Source organism: Molothrus aeneus, chromosome 7, assembly GCF_037042795.1.
Source record: "Molothrus aeneus isolate 106 chromosome 7, BPBGC_Maene_1.0, whole genome shotgun sequence".
Taxonomy (NCBI): domain Eukaryota; kingdom Metazoa; phylum Chordata; class Aves; order Passeriformes; family Icteridae; genus Molothrus; species Molothrus aeneus.
This window is the reverse complement of record NC_089652.1, coordinates 38,657,501-38,679,242: the sequence shown is the minus strand read 5'-3', so window position 1 is coordinate 38,679,242 and position 21,742 is coordinate 38,657,501. Positions and strand designations below refer to the sequence as shown.

Below are 21,742 nucleotides of genomic sequence, written 5' to 3'. Positions count from 1 at the left end.
TTCCAAATTCATCATACTCAATTCTCAAACCTTTCATCACATCGCCCACACCCTCACCAGACTACAGGAGCTACAAGTAATGATACCTAACACCTAAGCAGAGCAAAACCATCCCTGCCAGCTTTTTCTCCTGACAATTCCTCACTCAAAAAAACCCCAAAAAACCAAAAACAAATAAAAAACAACCCCAAAACCAAGCCACCACCCCCCGCCCCCCCCCCCCCCAAAAAAAAACCAAAACACCAATCATCCTTTTTCCTTCTTTTCTTTCACTTTCATATTTCTTAGCCAAAACAACATGGGGCCATTCCAGTCCTTCTCAAGCCAGACAAGAAGCACGCTGGGTTCTTCTCTCTGTGCTACACCCAGGAGTCAGGAGAGCCTGGGTACTGTTCTGCTCGGTAAGAAGATCGTCTGGTGGAATAAAAGTCTACATAATTGGTGGTCGATTTCAGTCCATACTGTGTTGTGTAATCTGAAGTAGCAGGAAAGTGAACTCGATCATCAAAGTAAGGATCCTCGTAGCTGTGTGGGGACTGCAGGTACAACCGATAGGCATCGTAGTTTTTCCTGGTGCTATCTTCTTGGCTGTAGTACAATTGCTGATGCTGCTGGTAAAATGATATCAAAATAAACTTTCAAAAATATAATTAGCTGAGAAAATACTGTACCCAAGTGCAGCTCTACCCATGACAGTAATGTAGGTTCCAAACCTCCATGAAATATACCCAGGGAAATGGAGGAAATGCCCCTGAGTTTGCTTTGTGTCTCCTCCTACATCACTTGAAGGGAGTAATTCCAAAAGTGCACGATTTTAGAGCTCAAGTACAGTAAGTACAGAACCTGGCCACACCCACCAAAACCAGCCCAAACCCAATCTGAGTCAGAAGAGAGGTCTCAGATCCCACTGTAAGAAGGTGCTAAAACACGTGACTCATATGGAACCAGCCAGGCTCCATCAGCCCTGAGGGAGCCAGCTCAGGGCGCTGAGCCAGGACAGTGGAACGGGGCATGTGGCCAGAGCCCCAGGCCTGGCCCCTCCTGCTGGGCCTGGGCAGCCTGAACACACCTCTGGGCTCACCTGCAGCCGCCGGTTCTGCTCTCTCGCTGGTGAGGAATAGGAACTGATGTAAATTGGTGAAGCTTTGCTAGAACCTGGGAGAAAAAGGTTTAATGCATAACTTCAGTCTGTTCATTCAGCAGTAAGTCTATTGGTTTTTATCTTGCCTTTTATGTAGCACCCATACTATTAAATCTGCAGATTTCAGTACCTGCTAATGATACAATGTAATATCAGAATGAAGGCAAATGTCCCTCAACAGCATTTACAGCAAAGCCAGGAGGCTTATGTTGCTGTTTCTCATTTTACAGACTGAAAATCTTTAAAGCAAGGAGTTTCCTTCTCTTTAGTCACTGTCATCTCTTGTTTCGCTACTTGTGTGACATAGTAGGAAGGAAAAGAGAGATCAGAGAAAAATGAAATCTTGATATAATTTAGTAATATAATAATATACAACTGCACATTAAAATTTATAACATCATCATTATAATATAATGTACATAATAATACAATTTCCTGTTCTAGTATTTTAAATAAAAATAAGAATTTCAACTGCCTCTCACCTCCCAGTATAGAAAGGGATCTGTGTTTACTCTGGTACTGGGCAGTTTTACAGAGGACAGCAGAGCTGGTGACACCCTGCCCTGTGCCACAGCCAGGGACTACAAAGAATGGAAAGGGAAAGCAGCAGCTGGTAGCAAGCAGCCTGCTAATGCAGTAGTCTGTGTATGACTGTGAACTCTTCCCCCAAGGGATAGTTCCCTGTTCCAGAAGATGGTCAGCTGGTCTCTTACCAGTGTAGATGTCTTTATGTGCAGTGACATCGCCCTGGCTACTGTAATACTGCATAGAAGGGTGCGTCCTGTCGTACTCGGAGCGAGGCTCTCTGATTCCCAACAAAGCCGGGGACGAGGACGTGCTGCCAACTGACAGGAAAAGAGAGGTTCTCAACATTGACAACAAAAGCCTTTTGCACAGCCAGCCTTCACCACTGCCTGCTCCAAGTGCTCACTACCAGGGGATGGGTAAGGACAGAACAGCCGGAGCTATTCCTGGGTGAACACCCTAGAGCTGCCAGCCAGGTACCAGAGACTGCAAGGGGCACTCACTGCTCTGTGGTGCTCGCAGGCAGACGCAGGACTTTTGTGACACTCACAGCCCAGATATGGGACCTTACCATGCTGGGACATCACCTGTGTGGAGGCAGAAGATGACACTCTGCTAATGGTGACGGTTTATCTAAGTTATACTTAAACACAATACTTAAGGCTACCCTGTCACTTGTCCAACCTACCTGGCCTCAGTGACCCCTGTATACACAGGTGAGTCCTGGGCATGGTGTGCTCTGGGAGGCCAATGGCCATGGGGGGATCCCAGCTAGGGACCACTTGTGTTCCTCAATAAGCAGCTGAATCTCAACTGCCGTTGTAAGAAGTTCTGCTAAATCCTCCCTGGTCTACATATCCCTTGGGCTTTGTTGGCTCAGAAAGACTCCAGCAATGGGAGTAAAATAGTTAAAAACAATTTCTATAAATTTTGAATGAAAATATTAGTTCAATGATAATCTTCCTCCACTGATGTGTCCATTACATCATAGCTCAGAATTCTGTGTTTTTATGGATAATTTAATTACTGGTATTTTCCTGGCACATTCATGGCTAAATATGCCATGTTGTTAAAAATCTGACATGGGTCAACATAATAATGTGTGTTTTAATGATGAAGTGACTGAAACAAGAACAACTGTTTCAGGCCAAGCGTATCTGTTCCAACAGGCATCTGCTGTGCTCAGCAGGATGCTGCACAGCCCCTCTGGGGATGTGGGCCTTTCACCAACTTCCACTGACTCCCTTGGGCTTGGCTGTGCTCTAGAGCAGAAAAGCAGACACTTCCTATTAGGAGTTTTTACTAAACCCTCTTTGAAATACAACATCCTCTGAATATTAAATTAAAGCTGCTCATCTACTTCCTACTTGTCATTCAAAGAAGTGGAGTAACACCGTTGTTCTGCTGGTGTATCCTGGGAAAGAAAAAGCCGAGATAGAAATTTGACAGTTGGTGTCAGAATATCCTTTTACACTTGGGTAGAATCCAGTCATTCCCTGAGCATAAGCTGTACTGGCTTTCTTGGTGGGTGAGAGGAACTCTGGCATAAACGCCACAACAGGTTTACTTCTTGTAGGAAAACAAATCCCTGGTGGAGTCCTTGTTTTTCAAGTCAACCATGTCATAAAGGAATGTGTGAGGGTTATTACTTTTATGTAAATAAGCAATTAAACAAGAGTGTTGTAGGAACTGGTCACTAATTTTAGCAGTCACAGCAGGTAGGCATTTCTCAGTATTAACAGAGATCTGCTCCAGATAGTTTCTAGAAGAGTAAATTGGGTAGAATAAAATGCCATATGATGACAAAATAGAAGGCTTCAGGTGGTTTTGTATCAGCTGTCTTGAAGATCTAAGTCCTAACACTGAACACACTGAAGGAACAAAGGTGACAAATAAACAAGGAAGAGTCAGAAAAGTAAGGGTTTTGGGTTTGGTTGCTCATTCTTATGGAACATGACATAGTTGGGAATGAAAATGAGCTCCTCACTGTGGGTGTGTTGCTGTTTATGCTGCCAGGTCCCCACGTTCCATGAGGCCACTCCACAATCCCCACACAGCACAGGACAAGTGGCTTTGAACGGGGCAATGGTTGGTAACAACGTCCAGCTCGATTCATTGAGGATTTCACTTTGCAGGAACAATTCAGGGAGTACTCAGAGCATGTGAAGTACTTTGCTTAAACACCAATGTTGCGGTGTGAAGCAATTTCCTGTTTCACCTTTCCCAGTCCCTCAGGTGTGCCAGCCTCTCCCTTCCCCTCCCCTTGCTAAGTGCTGTCCGTCAATCTTAACATTCCAGCGAGGCCCTCGTCTGGTTGGTGACGTTCAAAAGATGCTTCTCAGCCCTGGGGTCATTGGCCCGTCCGGGTGTCATTGTCCTCTGAGACTCCCCCCTCCCACCTGGTTGGTGGCACACCTGCCCCTTCTCCTCCCCCTCCCCCCGAGCTTACAAAGACACGGGACCATGCAGTCGGCATTCTGTTGGAGCTGTTACAAGATTCAGAGATCTGTGACCATGGGATAAAACTCTGGATTAAACCCTATGGCAGAATCCGTCTCCTTTTCCTCTTCACCTCGCCTAAAGCCTTTCCACCAGAGGTAAACCTGAGTTCCTGCTTGCCTGTTCCAAGTGCCAGCTGCTACATCCAGCCAGCCAAAGGTGTCTCTGAAGTGAAACCACCACAGCTGCCACCTCTGGTCAAGCAGCAAGGGCCGGACGAGCCCAGGCACGTTCCATCCAGTAATATTGGGATCATATTCCAATACACCAAGGAGCAACAGCCTGACCTCTGTGTTTTAAATGGGATTAATACCAAACTGAGAGGTGTTTGAATTAAAAACATGGGACAGCAGGTCCCCTTCACCCTCCCTGACTGACCTGACTGCATGACAGGTGACATCTGCTGATTTGCTGTAGATAGAGAAGGATGGGATTTGAACCTCTCTCGTTCCAGTGTTGATACAGGTGTAATAAAGTGACTTTGATTCCATCCGTCCTATGGAGTGGCAAAAAGAAAAACACATCAGAATACGGTGCAAGTTATAAATAAATAGGAGGAGTTTTTGTGGCACCATTTTCCAGTGTAAGCTAATTTTACAATTTACCTTTTTGTAAATGCTCCGGAGGTCTCGGTACTGCCACAGCGTGTTCAGTACCTGGGCCGCCGCCTTGACAACCTTCAGTGAGGACCTGAGGAGGTGAAGAATATGGCAGTGTGAGAAAGCCACTGAATTCCACTTCAAATGAACAGTGTTCCTGAGCTTTGTAACAGCCTGAACCTGCTGCTGTGGGGCAAACCAGACCCTGCATCACCAGCGTGAGCACAGCCAAGGCAGCAGCCTCACCACAGATGGGGCTCCTGCTGCCCCATCCACCAGCCACAGGGGCCTCCTGCTGCTGACCCACCACACGCTCACAGGTTTCATTTCCACTAGACAACCACAGTGCCAGCAGAGAACTTGTCTCATGGCCTCCCTGGAGCCCTGATACAGTGGGCAGGACCAGCTCCCCTCAGCCAGCACTTGCTTGGCAATGCTGTTCGAGGGCATTCCCCTGGCCATGTTCTCCTGCCACTGACCAAAGGGCTGCACTAGATACAATTCAGAGTTGCTGGGATACATCCTGACTAAGGTGCCCACAGAGTCTGACTTGGAAAAGCTCCAAATATTTTATTAATCTTGTAGGTGTTGAAGAGGTGACTGGCTAACTCATTGAACCTGAACAGGTCCCATGACCATGGTAACTGTGAGCTGCTGTACAAGCCTCCAGAAGCCTGGGACAAAGAACACTGCCCAAGACAGTGGTACCAGTGCCTCCTCCCTCCCAGTGAGACTCCAGCTAACAGCTCCTCAGACCCAGACTGCAAAGGCAGATTTTTTTTCACTCAAAAAAAGCATTTCCCTCATTGTTAAGCATTGTAAATGGACACAAACAGCTCAGGTATGGTCTTTGCTGCCTACTTGCCTGTCACCTCTTCCCTTTGTTATGTTGACCAGCTTCTCTATCCCACCGGTGTCGGCGAGGGCCTTGGCATTCTCCATGTTCTTGCTGGTGACCTCGTGCAGGGCGCAGCAGATCGCGGCCACCGTCTCGTCCGACAGGATGCTGGGCCCGTTGCCTCCTGGCAGCCGATTGACCAGGTCTCGCATCGCGTACTTGCCTGGAAACACACCCACAGAACCAGGTCAAAACCGCAGCTTGGTCCTTCAGGCTGGAAATGGCAGGATTCAGCATAAAACTGCAGCTGAAGGCAGTGAGAAGCAGCACAGCACCAAAATCCGCCAAGAATTCACATTTTACACACAGCCCAGGGAGACCACGTGACAATTTTTGAATTTTTTTTTTCCTTTTAGCTTAGAAGTGTGGGAAGCTGAATTCTGCACTAAAAGAGGAACATTTTTAAACAAGAATTATTTGGAGAAAGAAGAATTGTTCAAGGAAAAATGTTAGGCTACTTATTATGACTGACAGAGCAATGCATATTGCTGGGCTTCATCTATGGGAGGATTAAAGGAATCCTTACAGTAACTGGAAATTCTTTCTTCTGGATGTTCTGTTCACCTTGTTTGCTACCTGTCAGTGCTCAACTCTGTCAGGCTCCAGTTGCTGACTGATGCCAGAGATAAGCTGCACACAAAGGACAGTAACTAAGATAAGGTCAAGGTTTCTTCCTGTTTGGGCTGTACTCTTAATTGAATGATTAATTGATTTTATAGTAGACATGTATTTGCACATAACAGTGAATAAAGAAGGAGCTTTGCACAAAGTCATTTGCTATCTATTTGCATAATGTGTCTGAAAGGAAAAAAAGAAACAAAAAGGAATTCTGCAGGCAAAAGGAAACACTGGGAAATTATCCCCACAATGGCATCTGCAGCAATACCCTGCCATTGCAAATGCTTTAGCAAGCTCAGCCACCTGCTGCATGTTCCAACATATACTGTAATTTGCTAGAGTCCTCATCTCTTATTTCCTTCAGTGTGACCCTGTGAGCCCATTGTTCCTTTCCTATACCAGCAGAGAAGCTCCTAAAGATGATTTCTAGCATGGGATAGTGCAGATCTTGCTTCACATCTGGCAATGTTTTATCCAATGGTCTGTTTCAGAGTGTGTCTGAGGCCAGAAATTCTTTCAGAGGTACAGCTTTGACAGGGAGAGGGAGCAGGTGGAGGACCATTCCTGAGCTGAAAAGTTTTGCCAGGAATGGAAGAAACATACTGACAAAAGAATATCACCTGAATCTGACCTGCACAGGGCTGGTGCTATGGAATAGAATTCTCTCTTTACACAGTCCTCATTTGCGCTGCCGGAAAACACACTCTAAATATCCCAGATGAGAAGCTTCAGAAACAGATAACAAAGTTCTGTCACCTGTATTTCTCTTTGTGAGAATAACGATCCTCCTATCTCTATGAACAGTTGTTATAGCCTTGACCCCACATTCTATACACAGAAAATGCTTTTGTAACAAAAATGAGATTTTCTTATATCACACCATTTGTTAACAGGGTTCACTGAACCCACAGCAGCCTGATGCTGAAGCATGCTCAACACTAACAGATTGAGAAAACTCAGGAAAGCTGATTGACATTTTGTTGGGGCTTCTTAATGCTAGATAAAAAAGGCACTGATGAATGCTTAAAGGGTTAAATATTAGAAGTGACAAGACCGTAAGTTTTTTCTAGCAAGCACCTCTGTTGATGACTTAGTTCAGCAAAGACACAGATGATGCTCTATATCTGTGTTTTCCTGGAGAAGATTTCTTCCCTCTCTTCCTGTTCAAGATTGTTAACAAAGCACGGCTGTTGTGGAGCGGAGCTGTTCCATCCCCCAGGAACACATGGGAGACCTGCACCCCCCAAGCAGGTGAGCACTGAGCTCCAAGGAAGCAGAGCTGTGTTCCCATCCCATTTGGCATTTTTGGCATTGAGGGTTTCCTGTCTGATGTGACACAGAAACATCAAGCTTGCTGTTCCCATTAGTGGAATCTCTCCTTGGCTTTCCCACCCAAGGTCTGACATCCCGGTGCTGCTGCTCTCTTGAGGACGGTCTGTACGTACCAATGAGCTCCTTGTTCCGGACGTCTAAGGCCATGTTCCTTAAGGCAGTGGCCACAGATGACACCACTCTGTCGTTGTCCATCCTCAGCAGCTCCACGAGGATGGGCAGCCCCTTCTCCTTCCTCACGGCAGCGCGGATGTAGGCTGCGAACTGACACAGAAGCTCAGTCACCCACCAACCCTGCACAGCACTGCCACTGAAACTGCCTCGGGCTGGGCTGGGACTCTCAAGTATGCTTGCTCCTTTCCAATAAAAGAAGACACGTTTGATGTGTGCTTTTTCTGTGATTATAAAGAGATGGCTCTTTGCCATTTTTCACTCATTCCTCTTACAAAGAGAGAAAGTATCTGAATAGATGATGATTATTGAAAGGGGAGCAGGGGGGTTGGGTTTTGCTTGTATTTTTTTTTTAATACCAATTTTATAATGGTCAAACTGAAAAGGGCTTAGCTGGCTGGCTGCAAGCAAAGGAAGCAATTTATGCTTGCTTTTTTTTTTTCATTTCTCCATAACAAATACATGACACAATATAGTGTTCTCATGTGCTGCTTTTGTAGCACATTATATATGCAATGGCCAGAATGTATGGAAATAAATAATGGATTATGGAAATAAGGTAAATTTACTTGTCCTGGTCTTATTTCAACAGCACCTCCCCACCAGAATTCACAGCTAGAAACCTGAAAATTGTTTTGATCTGATAAGATCAAAACATGAAGCTGGAAGAAGCTTTTTCTGTTTATTTAAAATAAATGCCAGCTTCCATATGGCTCTTATTGCCCCTGCTCTTTGCCAAGGCTCTTCACTGTGGAAACATGACTGCAGCACATGAGCACTAATGCACAGACAAGAGAGGAATGCTCAGAGGCACACAAGAAAATGGCACGTCCCCCCCAAACACATTCCAGGGTCTTACAAGAAAAATCAGCCGGACTACAAAGAGGAGGAGGAGGAGCAGGAATTCCCTTACCTTCCAGTTGCCTGCAGAAAGGTTCTGGAGTGATCCTGCAGAGCCCTCCAGAGTGGCTGGGTTGGAGCTCTCTGCCAGCAGCGTCAGGTATGGCTTCACCACCGATGGGTGCCAGAGCATCTCCACTCCTTTAGGAGACTTGGAAAATCCCGGGATAGGGCCAACTCCATCCCACTGAGAAAGGAATGCAGATTTGTAACCAGACAAAAACTCTGTATTTTCATTCCACGTAGGGCTGTTTTTGCCAAGCTATGTCCTTCCCCACCATGAGTCAAACCCCATCTGAGGTATTTGCAGTACATTGAAAATACAAACCTGATCCTCCTGGGAAGTTTTTTTTTTCTTCTTCTTTTTCTTCCCCCAGCAGCTTGGCTCGGAGTCTTTGCTGGGTGACTCTTTTCCCAACAAGTCATCCAGTTCATTTATTCCCAGCAGCCGTGCCTGAGGTACCTCCAGTTCCAAGCGGTAGGAAAGGTTCCTCAAGGTGCACACACAATTCTCCACTGTCTGAACCAAACCAGAGAGACACCATGTCACCAGTTCTTCCTCACACAGACACCAACCAAACCAAACCAGGTCAGTAGAGGAGAAAAGGCACTGGGAGCACAAGTGCTAAACTCTAATGCTGGGCCTTGGGCTGTTGTTGTGGCTGCCTCTCTGGGAAAATGCAATCTCTCTCAAATCTGACAGTATTTATAAGAGTGGTCTCTGCTATAGTGGCTTATTCTTTAGTATTCTGAAAATTAAAAGCTTGAGAGCTTATTACTGTTTTATTAAGAAACAGATACTGCAACACTGCTGAAAACAAGAAGTGACCCTCTGTTACACAGCTGAGTTTGGCTGTGCCTCAGTAACCTGGGGCTGGGAGTGATGCCAGTTGAGCTGAGGACATCACCGTGCTCAGCTGAGCTAAACAAAGCCCCAAGATCAGACACACAGTTTAGCACTAAAGTATCTGTACATGAGACATGCACACACCTTGCTATCATAATCTGAGGTGTTCACACAGGTGTGGATCACGTAGAGCAGAGAATCAACCAGTCCTTCGCAGGACCGCATCTGCTTTCGTGCCTCTTCCCCAGCGGAGCTCAGGTTTCTGAAAGTTGGAATGACAAAGGAACATAGTTTATGCAAGGATACACAGATAATCACTTATTAGGCAGTCTGCAGAAGGTTTTTATGCAGCTGATTAGTAATTGGTTAGCAACTCTTAGTGACTAACTTGGTAATTTTCATATTTTTCTATTAGGAAAAAAAGGACAATTGGAAAAGCTGTCTACATGATAGAACTCTGTAATTTATAGACTAAAACAATTCCTTTGTCTTTACAATACAAGAAAGACCTGCTGGATAACATGATTACTCTTTAAAAGGGAGTATTCTAGAAGAGCAAATACCTCAGGCATCCTGTTGTATTGCGCAGAACAAGGGAAGTCTGGAATTTAATTTTATGATCATCATCAAAGGAGGAGCTGTTCCATCCCGAGTGGGGCACTATCACAGTGTTTGTCAGCGTGGACAGAGCATCTCTAATGATTGTCATCTTCACGGCATCACACGAAGACAAGTTCCAGAGAACCCCTTAGAAGACATTTCCAGAGCAGAAAAGTCAGCAGAGAATTGGCAAACAAACATGAAGCAACGCTGACAACTTAAAAGACATTACTTTAAATATGTGATGTGATTCTAGAGCAGGCAGAACATGGATAGCCAGCATCCAGAAAGGAGGAAAGCAAGGTGAACAAAGTGAACAGTGGAGGAGGGCATGGCTTTGGTTTGCTTTTTTGCCAATGATAAGGATGGTCTGCCCTGACATTCCTGCTACCTGGCACCATATACCAGGGATGTCAGGTGCTGAGGAGCAGAACTGAACATACAAGAAGGGATATAAAAATCCTACGGAAACTTTCTTCCTGGGAACAACAGCAACAAGTCTGGAGCATGTCCCATCCATCCATCAGCTGCATGTAACTGCTATCCATCTTTCATCCTCGGGCAGAAATCTCTAGTCCCCTGCCCGGCAAAGTTTCTATACATGACATTCAGACACAGAAGTATGAAACCTGACGTAAATTACCAGCAGAACTGTATATACAAATAACCTACTGAACAGCACTGAATCTTCTTTGTCATCATGAAACACAGCTTAAATAATTTTTCTGAAGGAGTCATCCTTGATTATAATTCAGATTAAATACCATACACATTTACATAGTTTGGATCCATCTTAAGAATTCTGCAAGATCTTATTTAAAACTGTTGTCAAGAAAAGATAAAAAAAAGACAGTAATAAAATGAATGTTCAGAATCAATAAAGAAATACCTGCTGTGTGTGCAGGAGACTCATATGAGGGAAAATCCACCTAAGTGGAGCTTTAGTGCAGCTACCTCAGCATTTATTTCTCCCAATGACTCTACACTCTGTGCTGTTTTAACTGATCAAGATAAGTGTCCAGAAAAATACATTGCATTACAGCTCTCTGCTAATTTCCCTTCCAAGCTTACCTGTCACCAGCTCTTTGACCTCGGCATCAACTGACTTCCTCAGCAGCCGCAGAAGGGCAGGTATCCCTCCCACGTTCTTCATGGCTATTTTGTTCTCATCAGTGGACTTCCCATAAACGAGGTTCCTCAGCGCACCACAGGCATTCTTCTGAACCTCCAAGACTCTGTGATCCAGGAGATCCACCAGGTGCTTGATACCTCCTAGCCTACAGACCTGGAAAGTGGAATGTCAGGACCATCAGCACCCACTGATCTCACTCACCTCACACTACAGATGTAAAAGGCTTTTGTTTTTATGAGAACAGTACTTCCCATTCTACTTCCAGAAGAAACAGCTGCTGAACCTTATTGACTTGATTGCTACATGGGACTGAATCTCTCCCTCCACCCCACTGCAGTGGCTGAGGGTTGTTTTCAGACACTTGCTGTGTGCAGAGAATTGTTATTGCATCAGTTTTGTTTCCAGTTTTAAAAGTAATTTCCCATACCCAAAATATGCTTTTAGGGAATATTGGAAATAAGAGCTGATTATCACTGTGATCATCACCAGATCATCAAAACTATCACCTTTTCATCTCCCAGCAACAGTGAATTATGTGGGCTGTCTTCTTACAAAAGTTGAACCAACATTTTATTAACATAAATAAAATTTATACTGAAAATAACATCTAGCACACACACACAGCATGCAAATGAAAAGGCAAAATTCCCTCAAATCAACAGGTCACAGCTGCTTCGCAAAAACAGCAGGTCTTTGAATGCAAAGTTTCAGGAGATTTCAATAATAATCTGAATGTTCGCTCAGATGTATTCTGCCCCCACATCACAGTGGCATAAACAGTTTCCTCCATGTTCCTCTAGGGTTGGGCTCCTTTCCTTTGCCTGACAGCTCACTCATTCCCTATGATGCCTTAAAACACCTTGATAAAAACCACTGAAAGCACTCCAGAGCTCCTGCTTGTTCTTGTCTCCAGTCACCAACAGGTTACACATACCCAGGCTCTGGCAAACCCACTTTAGAGTTCTGCTGGATGACAACTTTAAGGCAAAAGATTTCCATAGAATTTCCATGCAGCTCTTATGACAGGAAGAATCTGAGTGTGCATAATTACAACCCCCAGGCACTTCAATATTAGCATCCACCTGGTACACACAGGAACACAGGAGGGTCACAAATACTGTGTCATGATGAAAAACAAGGGAAGAGGCAAGAGGCCCTGGAAGAGCAGCACAAGCAGCACCTACCTCTGTCTTCACCTTGTTATCCCCAAAGCAGAGGTGCTGCAGATAGGCAGCTGCGTTGGCCTGCACCGACGGGAACTGGTGCTGGAGCATGTGAATGACCTCAGGCAGCTCCGGATCTCGCCACGCAAACTCCCTTCAGTGGACAGCACACAGAGAGGAGGCATTACTCACAAGGATGGGCATTTACCAGCTACAAGTACTGGAACATCTTAACGGCTTCCCAACAATTCAGTTTTGTTCTGGACTAAGAGGGCCAGAAGGAAACCCAGGTATAATGGGAAAGCAGTGGGTCACATCACCCTTTAGTCTTCCAACTGGAAAAGGACACTATATCCAGTGTGCTTCTGTTGGCTTGTGGACCACACAAATACAAATAATCACTAAGGTAACACCAACTCAAACATTTCAATCTACAAAAAATCTCACAGAAGTTAAATATATAATGCAAAAGATACTCCCTCAACAGTGCTGCCTAGGGGCATCATTTCTGCACAACATTTTTCTCTCAGTGCTTAATGTTCTCCCTAGGCAGAAGCCAATTATACCTCAACAAAACCTGCATATCCTGAAGTGCTATTGTCAGAATCAGATGCAGGATGTTTGCTTGATTTGAGTTATTCAGGGATTGTAAATTTAAAATCATTAAATAATATCTCCTCCATTAAACCACAATGATTTTGTGCAGACCAATCCTGGAAAAGTCATGAAACATGCCCAGTTTGCAGATTTGGAAACACAGTAATTAATATTTGCTGGGCCATTTGCCTTTTGTAAAAGAGAACTGGAGGGGGATAAAGTAGTATCTTAAGTTTTCTCAGGGTCAAAAATCCAAGTAAACAAAAATCTAAAACAAACCCAAAACCAAACTCCAAAAACAATCAATGAATCAAACAAACAAACAAGCAAACCAACCAACCACCCCACCAAAAAACCAAAAACCAAACCCAAAATAAACAAAAATAGAGCAAAGTATGTTTCAAGAACAGTAGCTGGGCAGCTGTTCCAAGACTGATGCTGGCCTGGCCATTCAGGTCTCCCCAGGACTCCCAGTCACACAAAGGGGAAGCTCAGGTCTGTGCCCACTTTGAACTGCTCAACAATTCAGAGCTTTATTTTCCATACTAATGATAGGAAAACCCAAGGGGAAACTGGCTTTCTAATACAACTAGTTGCTTTCCCTCTCATTCCAGAGTGGTGCTTCCCAACAGCCCCCTCTGAGGCTGTGTAACATGCTCCCCTGCCACAGCCCGGTACGCACATCAGAAACTGGAACAGATTAAATGTGAGGTAAAAGCTATTCCTCTGTAATAACTATTCCTCTGTAACAAGTTAAGAAGGTGCATCAGCAGTGACAACTGAGTCAGAGTTTCTTTAAAGTTCCTTGCTATGAATGGGAAGCATCCCTGCTATAAGTAACTCTTCTTGCCACCATACCAGAGCAGGCAGCCTCCAAGCTTTACTACCTAGAGGTAAGACTATCCTATTAAAATAATTTGGATGAATGCACCATTCAGTTAAATGAAACTAATTCTGTCTCTTGGTATCTTTTAACAAATTAAATATATCAATTTCCACTAATACATAGAATAACAAAATCCATTAAAGCAGCATTTTCATTGCTGAGATGACAGGACTGGCCCAGACTAGATAACTGCCCGGTGCTATGAGCCTGCTATAGATGGGAGCAGGGGAATGCAACAGAAAACTTCAGTCTCACCATCTCTGCTTGAGGTTTCCTTGGAGCCCAGCATGTCCCCAGGACAGCCCTGGAGGCACAGCTCAGCCCTGCTCCTCCAGGATGAGCTGGTTTCTCAGTGAACCAGCAATCTGGGGAGGGACTGAAATTCCTACTAATTCCAAATCCACACCGAATATGCACGTAAGTCCTTCCAAGCTGTGCACAGCCTGGGCTTTGGTACTCCCAGGTTAAATACAAGGTTTTAGTGCACAGTGTCTAGAGTAAATTACAATGATGATACTACACTTGTCAGAGGCTCACACTCTGCACAGACATGTGCAACGTTAAACCAGTAATTATTGCAGAAATATGTGTGTTCACTTTCAAAATGGCACATTTATAAATAGTTTTAACACTTTGTTTTGAAATTTAAGCAAGCTGTTCATAAAAAATTAATTCAAATAAATTAGGTCTGTCCTTTTGAATTTTCAAGCCCCAATTCCCATTCATAGAAAGAGAAAACTCACTGCAGTGTTACAGGTTACTAAAAAATATTTTCAATAATCCAGTCAAATCTCATAGAAGTTGTGTTCCCTGTAATAACTTCCCCACAAAAATAAACATGAAAGAAAAATGAAATAATGAAACGTGTACCGGCTGTTTTTTCTCACTGCAAGAAGCAGCCCGTGTTCCCTGTTTTGGCAATAAAGTACTTTATTATTACTCAATAAATACTGTGAGCATTTAAATGAGCCGGGGCTGACGGGGCCGCAGGCGGGAGGGAGCTGCGCCCCGGCTGGGCCCTGCGCCGCCCTGGCGGGCACTTGCCTGGGGTCCTTGTGGATGCTGTCGATGGAGGGCGAGCGCGTGGTGCCGCCGTCGGGCGCGGGGTGCAGGCGGCCGTAGCCGGGCTCGGGCAGCCGGAACGGCACCGCCCGCAGCGGCTCCGCCAGCACGGCCGCCGAGGGCAGCCCGTAGGCGTTTCTTTGGTATGTGAGGGTGCTACGCTGGCTGGAGGAGCGCTGCAGGTTACCCATGCCTAGGATAAAACAGCGTCAAACCAACCAGGTAACAAAAGGTAACAAGTGCCCGCTGTAGCGAAGGGGCGACACCTACTTAACACTGCAAGCAAAAAAACCATCAGTCTTGAAAATGTGTGCTCCAGGTTGCAAGTTGATGCCAGATTCCATGGAGCAATTCCTCAGTGTCCCATGCAAATGGAGAGAGAGGTTAGTTACAGAATGAAAGGGTTGGAGGGATCAGACTCGTGCCTCAGCTTCCCTCAACAAGTATTTAAAGTAGGAAATGCATCCCATGCCAACAAGCAGAAATCTGGGTGCAAAGTGTTTTCAAAGTTCATAATATCAATTCACCAACTGTACCAAAAAGGAAAAATAAGTAAGCAAAAATGCGTATTTTTTATATGATAGTCTGCTTTTCCTAACTACACTTTCCCTGTAAAAGGTAACATATGGATCATTGCAAAGATGAAGCTGAGTGGTTTGGGAACAAGAACATGCCTCTTCCAATCTGAACAGAGCTGATGTGGTGGCTCTTGTTCTCCCAAGGAAAGTGGTATTAAGTAGACAAGTAAACAAAGAATTCCAGTTTCTAGCTATGCTTCTTCATTGGCACGTCCTGACAAACTCCATTTATTCCAGGTTATGGAAGGCAGGAGAATTGCAAAAACTGGTTGCTCCTTCAGCACAATTCTCTTGGTATTGCAGTTATATTAGCAAACATTAAAAAGGCATTTTCAAGTGTGGGAAAACATGGCATATGAATCAGACAGTTCTCTATAAATAATTCTAGAGAGTTACTTAACTAAATCACTCTAATATTTTAAGAGTTTTTGGAAACCACTATACAGATTATTAATCAACCTTAAAGAACAAACTGCATTGCAACATGCATTACATTTCTCTCTACAGAAAATAAATCCTAATACTAATCTAATGCCTATACTCTTCATATTACATGAGTGGCACTTCTATGAGATACTAGAGGAATATTTTGGTTTCAATAGACAATTCTCAGCTGTAGCATTTACCCTTATGCTTTGTTGAGAAGTTGGGTAAAACAGTATTTTTACTGTGAAAGATGCGGTAGGTAATTTTAGTGGCATGCTCTTGTTTTACTGTATTGATGAATAAAAAAACCCCATGAACTAACTCAATTCTTAAGAGAGAGATGCATAGAGAATGCAAGAGAGGAAGCAATAAATTCTGTGTGTCATGAATACACTTATCGAGGATGTAGCTGTGCATGTGCTATCAAACAGAAAACACTCTGACCCCAGGCTGACAGTGATGTATAGCCCCAAGCATTCCCTGCAAATATCACAAGAGCCTTTTAATTCCTGCAGGTTATTTTAAGTCCTTCAAACCTAGCTTGTGTCTCCATTAATTGACCCCCTCTAGTTCTTCCTCCTGCACTGGCATTCCGTGTCCCCCCGCTCCCCGTGCCAGCCGGCTCGGCCGGGGCCGTCACCCACCGGAGCCGGCGCGGAACAGGGCGGCCTGGGAGCCGTGGTGCAGCTCGACGGTGCCGTGGTTGGGGCTGCGGTACACGGGGCTGTAGAAGGTCCTGCCCTCGTAGATGGGGGTGATGTGCATGTCCGGGGACACCGCCGAGCGCAGCTCCTGCCCCAGCTGGCTGTGCTGGCTCGCGTACGAACTCCTCAGCCCTGCAACCAAGCACAGGGACATGCCCGTGTGGCCCATCTTCAGCAAAGCAACAGAGCTCTCAGGACTGAATCTTTCTTCCTTTGGCCAAGAAAAGGTGTTGTTTAACCTACCAGTTACAAAGACTTATTCATTAAATTTTTTCCATTATTAAATGGCCCATACTGAAAGGCTTGCTGACAAGCAGCATTTCCTTGACCAAAAGTTTTGTCCATACACTAACAACTTGAAATTTTCCAACTTAATTTTTTGGTATCATTTACAGTCTAAACCACAGAGAATAAAAGCTGAGTCAGCACGCACGGTGCACAGATTCAGCAGTAATAGGGTAAGTATGGTCCTGACAGAAATCCTGTCGTGACAGAGGGCACAGACTAAAGGGGTTGTAATTGTGAAACTGAAACAGTCTGCAGCAGTAAGAGCAAACATCTGCTTGATAGTGGCAGCAGAAACGTAAGCACACGGAGAAAAATCTTTATAAAGGTTTAAATAGCCCATGATGTGAGTATATATAAACAGATACGCTGCAGCTGGATTAGTATTTTTCACCTTGCTATATATTTAATATTTCATACAAAATATATTCAACTTTGTTGACTTCAGCATTACTACTGCAGGCACTAAAGCTTTGGCAGTTATCAAAGCAGCAGAATACGTGAAATGAGCTATGCAAGGATGATGAAATGATGGAGATTACAAAACAGCTTCAAAAGTACAATGGAGTAGTGATGTGTAACAAAATGTACCCTTTGTCTGTGTATTCTCCTCCCCTAAAATCCCAGACCTACTCTGCCAGTGTCTGCAAGGAAAGCTTTGGGCCATCACTAAGAAAACACATCTACAGGTGGTGAGAACAGAGGACTTGGGCAGGCAAAGAGGGCAGCAGGGCCTTTCCCATCAACCTCATTCCCAACCCCTTATCAAACTGGCATATTATTAACTCTTGCAAACTGAAGCGAGGGAGAAGACACATTTTATCTTTTACTGAGGAATGAGATAATTTTGGAGTTTCCTGCACTATAATGGTTCAAAAGAAAAAACAGAAATTGACATCTGTTTCAAAGGCCACATGGTCTAATTGGAAAATCACCTTGTCTGTGCTCATTCAGATGAAGGTCAGAACAAAATCAGTAACACACATGTTAACAAGAACTACCTCTCAGGTTAATAGATTCTACCTTTTAGGGCTCTATTTTAAGCTAGTATTAAAATGGTTACCCTATATTTAACTTGAAATATGAGATAGTCTAGAAATGTCAGTGGAAAAGACCCCTAATATTCAGTGGTAATAAATTATATATTTCAGGAAAGAACTGGAAATAAAATTAGTTCCAGGCTAGTATGCGTTACTTTATGTTTAGCTTGCACACACATTTTAAATGTACTTTATCTCTGAAAATGCTGACATGCCTCTGTAAGACTTAGAATTTCATTTAGCAACTTAAATCATAGGATTTAATTCAATGCATGGCTAGCAATTAATAATCATAAATCCAGTATCTATGAGGAACTTGCGACTGACACAATGTTTGACATCAGTATGTACAAGTGACCTGACACCAGCACCGCAATTGTGCCCCAGTGCTACCACGTTTCCTCCACAACACCAGGACTGCATTCTGGGTTTCCTACAGCTGCGGTCTGCGCCCGTTACTCACCTGTGAGGCTATCTGGCCGTGGGGGCACCATCCTCTCATAGATCTCGTACTGCTGTCCATACGGTTCCATGTCATGAATTGTCCTCTGCAGCGTCGTCCCCAAGTGCTGTGGAACTGCTGTCATGCCAGAGCGCTTCGGGGAAGAGGATCCCAGCTGAGTTTGGGATGGAGAGCCCACTCTGGTTTGGACATCAGCAAGGGCGAGAGGAGAGCCGACCCTGCCTGCCGTCGGGTACGGGGCAGTGCCGCCGCCGGGGTTGGCCTGCCGCGAGGTGAGCGAGCCGACGCGGCGCACGGCCGAGGGGGAGGCCGGTCTGTGCGCGCCGTACGGGGAGCCCGCCCGCTGCACGGGCAGGGTGGTGGATGAGTACGCGTGCGAGGGCAGGGGTCTCTGCTCAGCAACGCCGGGAGAGCCGTACCCGCTCCCCAGAGACGTCCGCAGCGACCCCCGCGACGGGGACATGCTCGTGCCGACCATGTAGGAGGGAGACTGGGCTCTGGATGGCACCGAACTGACCCGTCTCATCACACGGTTGGCAGCGGTGTTGGCTGAAGGCTGTTGGAAATCAAAAACATTTAGAGTTTCATCATTTAGGTCACAGAGTGGATATTGTTCTCCTGTAAGATGGAGAAGTCAGCAGGAAATGCACACAACTTGATGGTATATACAGGCAGCTGGAGTCTAGCTTCTATCCCAAACTTAATTCCTTCAAGTTTCCCCATAACTTTTTTTCTAAGCAATGCTTCTTAGTATATAAAATGACAATTTAATATTAAAAACCCACCTGTTTCTCATTCTTGTTTGGCTTGCTATGTTAATCTTCACCTATACTTTCCTTCCTCACTACTCAACAACTCTGGAAACTCAGGAACAGTAATGCAAAGAGTTCTGGTATAATCCAGAAATATTCTAACAATTACTGTCTTACTATCATTCCACTTACTGAAAAAGGAGGGAAAGCTAGAAACCAGAGAATGTACAGGAACACAAGTAGCATTTTCCTTTAAGAACTATGCTTACATATAGGCTAACTTCTAGGAAGGTTTTGCCCCATTTCACAATGAATTTTGAGTGAGTGATACTTTCTTGATATGCTAATAGCAGTGTACTGTGCAGTCAGGAGTGCTGCTTCAGCTCCTGTGAATGACCCAGATCACACGTGCTGATCCCAGCAAAGGAGTCTCTGCTGCAAGCCATTTCCGCTTTGTAACCAGTGAAAGCATTAAACAAAAGCTGATTTGGTAACATTAACTCCAGCCCACACAAAGGGGGCCCAGCTATACAGCTACTGTCTCTAAACCCTGCCCGTGCACAGCCAGAGGCGCACAGTGCACTGGTCAGAGTACCTGGACTGACGTCTGCCCCTCGGCGCGCGAGCTCCTCACCGCATCATGGTTGTTGAGGGGTCCACCAAGGGAATGCTGCTGTCTGAGCTCTGCCTTGTTCAAGTTTTGGCTGTTATGGAAACTGCTTATTTCCTGGTAACCACTGTCAGAATAAGAATTCATTTGTGTTGAACTTCTTGAGTTACCTACAGACCCTGTAAATATGAAGCCAGCATAAGAATAAAATCATCTAACAAGTCCACCAAGTATTATATAACTTTATTATTTGTTGCATTCATAACTATATTGTGTTTTTATACTTTCAATACAGAAATATATTCTAATATTTAAAATGCACACAACAGACCCTCACTTTCATGGAGAGATGTCTGCTCTGGCGAGTAGAGAGTCCCTTGCTCTGCTTCTGTCCTAATATCATAGGCATTGGTGTGAACACCCTCTGACACCTGGGGCTTGCTTACACTGGTGGGCGGAGGATCTGAAAGAATAAATTGTTTAGATATGTGTTTCATATGCAAGTTTCATATGCAAGTTTCCTGCAAACTCAATAATGATCATTTTCTCATACATACTAATGGAGGACTTACACCAAACAGAATCAGTTTACTTGCAGACAGTTATCATCTCCCAAACACAATTAACAGAATGTTAATATAAATACCTGAGAATTTTGTTAGATGTAGCTCTACAACTCTAATTTTTCAAATATATGTTCCAACCTATATTAATGAAAAATTAATTGATTATCTAGTACACTCTGCAGAATAGAAACACTGTGCAACTGTGCTGCAGTGCCCAATGGATAGCTATCCTTGTTTAAGGGCCTGTAATCAATACCTCCAGATGTAAAAGGCTGAGCTGAATTTCATCCCTGTTTATGTACTATGAACAGTAGTTGCTGCAAATTTCTATACATATTTTTTACTTAGTAAACTAATATCTAAATATATGCCTCTTAAGCTAACTTCAGTCCCAAGAATGCCAGCTGAACTGTACAGACAAATGACAGTGTTGTAAGGAAAGACAAAGGAGGCACAGCAGTGTTCCTATGATGAAAGGAAAAAGTTAAAGAGTCTGGAAAAAAAGGACAAAGATGAGGATACTGAATAAACATTATTTTAACAGAAACATGAAGCATTCAGTTACCATGTTAAGCAGGCAGCAGAGATGCATTACAGAACCACAGAATGGTTTGGGCTGGAAAAGCGCTCTGAGACCATGGAGCCCAGCTGCTCCCCCAGCACAGGGCCACCACTGCCCCATGGTCCCAAAGTGACACATCCACACAGCTTTTAAATCCCTGCAGGGATGGGGACCTGACCCTGTCCTGGGCAGCTGTGCCAGGGCTGCACAGCCCTTCCATGAGGAATTTCCCCTAAGATCCAAGCTAAACCCCTCTGAGGAAGCAGAGTAGGCAATGGATGTTATGTTTAAAGGTAACACCTGAAATGTAAATTCTTGCTGCAGAAATCCATGAAAGAGCCTGGTGCAAATCCAATGGGAATGTGCCAAGGAGCACCAGCCCAGCCCCAAGGATTGGTTGGTGGCCTTGGTGGGCTCTGGGCAGCGATGCCTGATGCACAGAAATACTCTGGCTCTTGCCAGTGGCTGCACACAAAATGCTGGTCTCTCACTACCTGCATAATGACCCATAAGGAACATTCATACTAAAAATGTTACTCAGCAATTGCTACTATGAAGAATGGTTGAATGCTAGTCAGATTTTTAAAAAAAATCAATAAATCCTAGAAATCCCAGGCAGTCAGCAGTTATTTACCAGTAGTACATTCTTAGGTCAAAACTAGCTTGTAAAATTTGAGGCTAGTTATTTTACTAGAATAGGAGTATTATGATCAAATTTAATTAAGATTTAATAAGAAGTGTTACTACACTTCCATTACTTTAATCATCAGTATGCCTAGAAATGAT

The 21,742-nt window shown here is 44.4% G+C and overlaps 1 protein-coding gene across 7 annotated transcripts in view; it reads right to left on the bottom strand.

Moving 5' to 3' along the window:
* Positions 1-210: 210 nt before the first annotated feature.
* PKP4 (plakophilin 4) overlaps positions 211-21,742 on the bottom strand; it is a 69,976-nt gene continuing 48,444 nt past the window's right edge. For 2 of the 7 annotated variants that reach the window (XM_066554024.1, XM_066554019.1), the window contains exons 5-22: positions 20,160-20,291; positions 19,814-20,007; positions 18,467-19,022; positions 16,619-16,810; positions 14,949-15,163; positions 12,447-12,575; positions 11,202-11,415; positions 10,094-10,277; positions 9,675-9,792; positions 9,012-9,203; positions 8,697-8,870; positions 7,726-7,876; positions 5,630-5,825; positions 4,771-4,855; positions 4,544-4,661; positions 1,855-1,986; positions 1,082-1,155; positions 211-611 (exon numbers count right to left, since the gene is read on the bottom strand). In XM_066554024.1, the coding sequence (XP_066410121.1) occupies positions 360-611; positions 1,082-1,155; positions 1,855-1,986; positions 4,544-4,661; positions 4,771-4,855; positions 5,630-5,825; positions 7,726-7,876; positions 8,697-8,870; positions 9,012-9,203; positions 9,675-9,792; positions 10,094-10,277; positions 11,202-11,415; positions 12,447-12,575; positions 14,949-15,163; positions 16,619-16,810; positions 18,467-19,022; positions 19,814-20,007; positions 20,160-20,291 (3,308 nt within the window). In that variant the 3' untranslated portion in view covers positions 211-359. The remainder of the gene's footprint in view (positions 612-1,081; positions 1,156-1,854; positions 1,987-4,543; positions 4,662-4,770; positions 4,856-5,629; positions 5,826-7,725; positions 7,877-8,696; positions 8,871-9,011; positions 9,204-9,674; positions 9,793-10,093; positions 10,278-11,201; positions 11,416-12,446; positions 12,576-14,948; positions 15,164-16,618; positions 16,811-18,466; positions 19,023-19,813; positions 20,008-20,159; positions 20,292-21,742) is intronic. The other 5 variants (XM_066554020.1, XM_066554023.1, XM_066554021.1 and 2 more) reach the window with 5 other exon arrangements.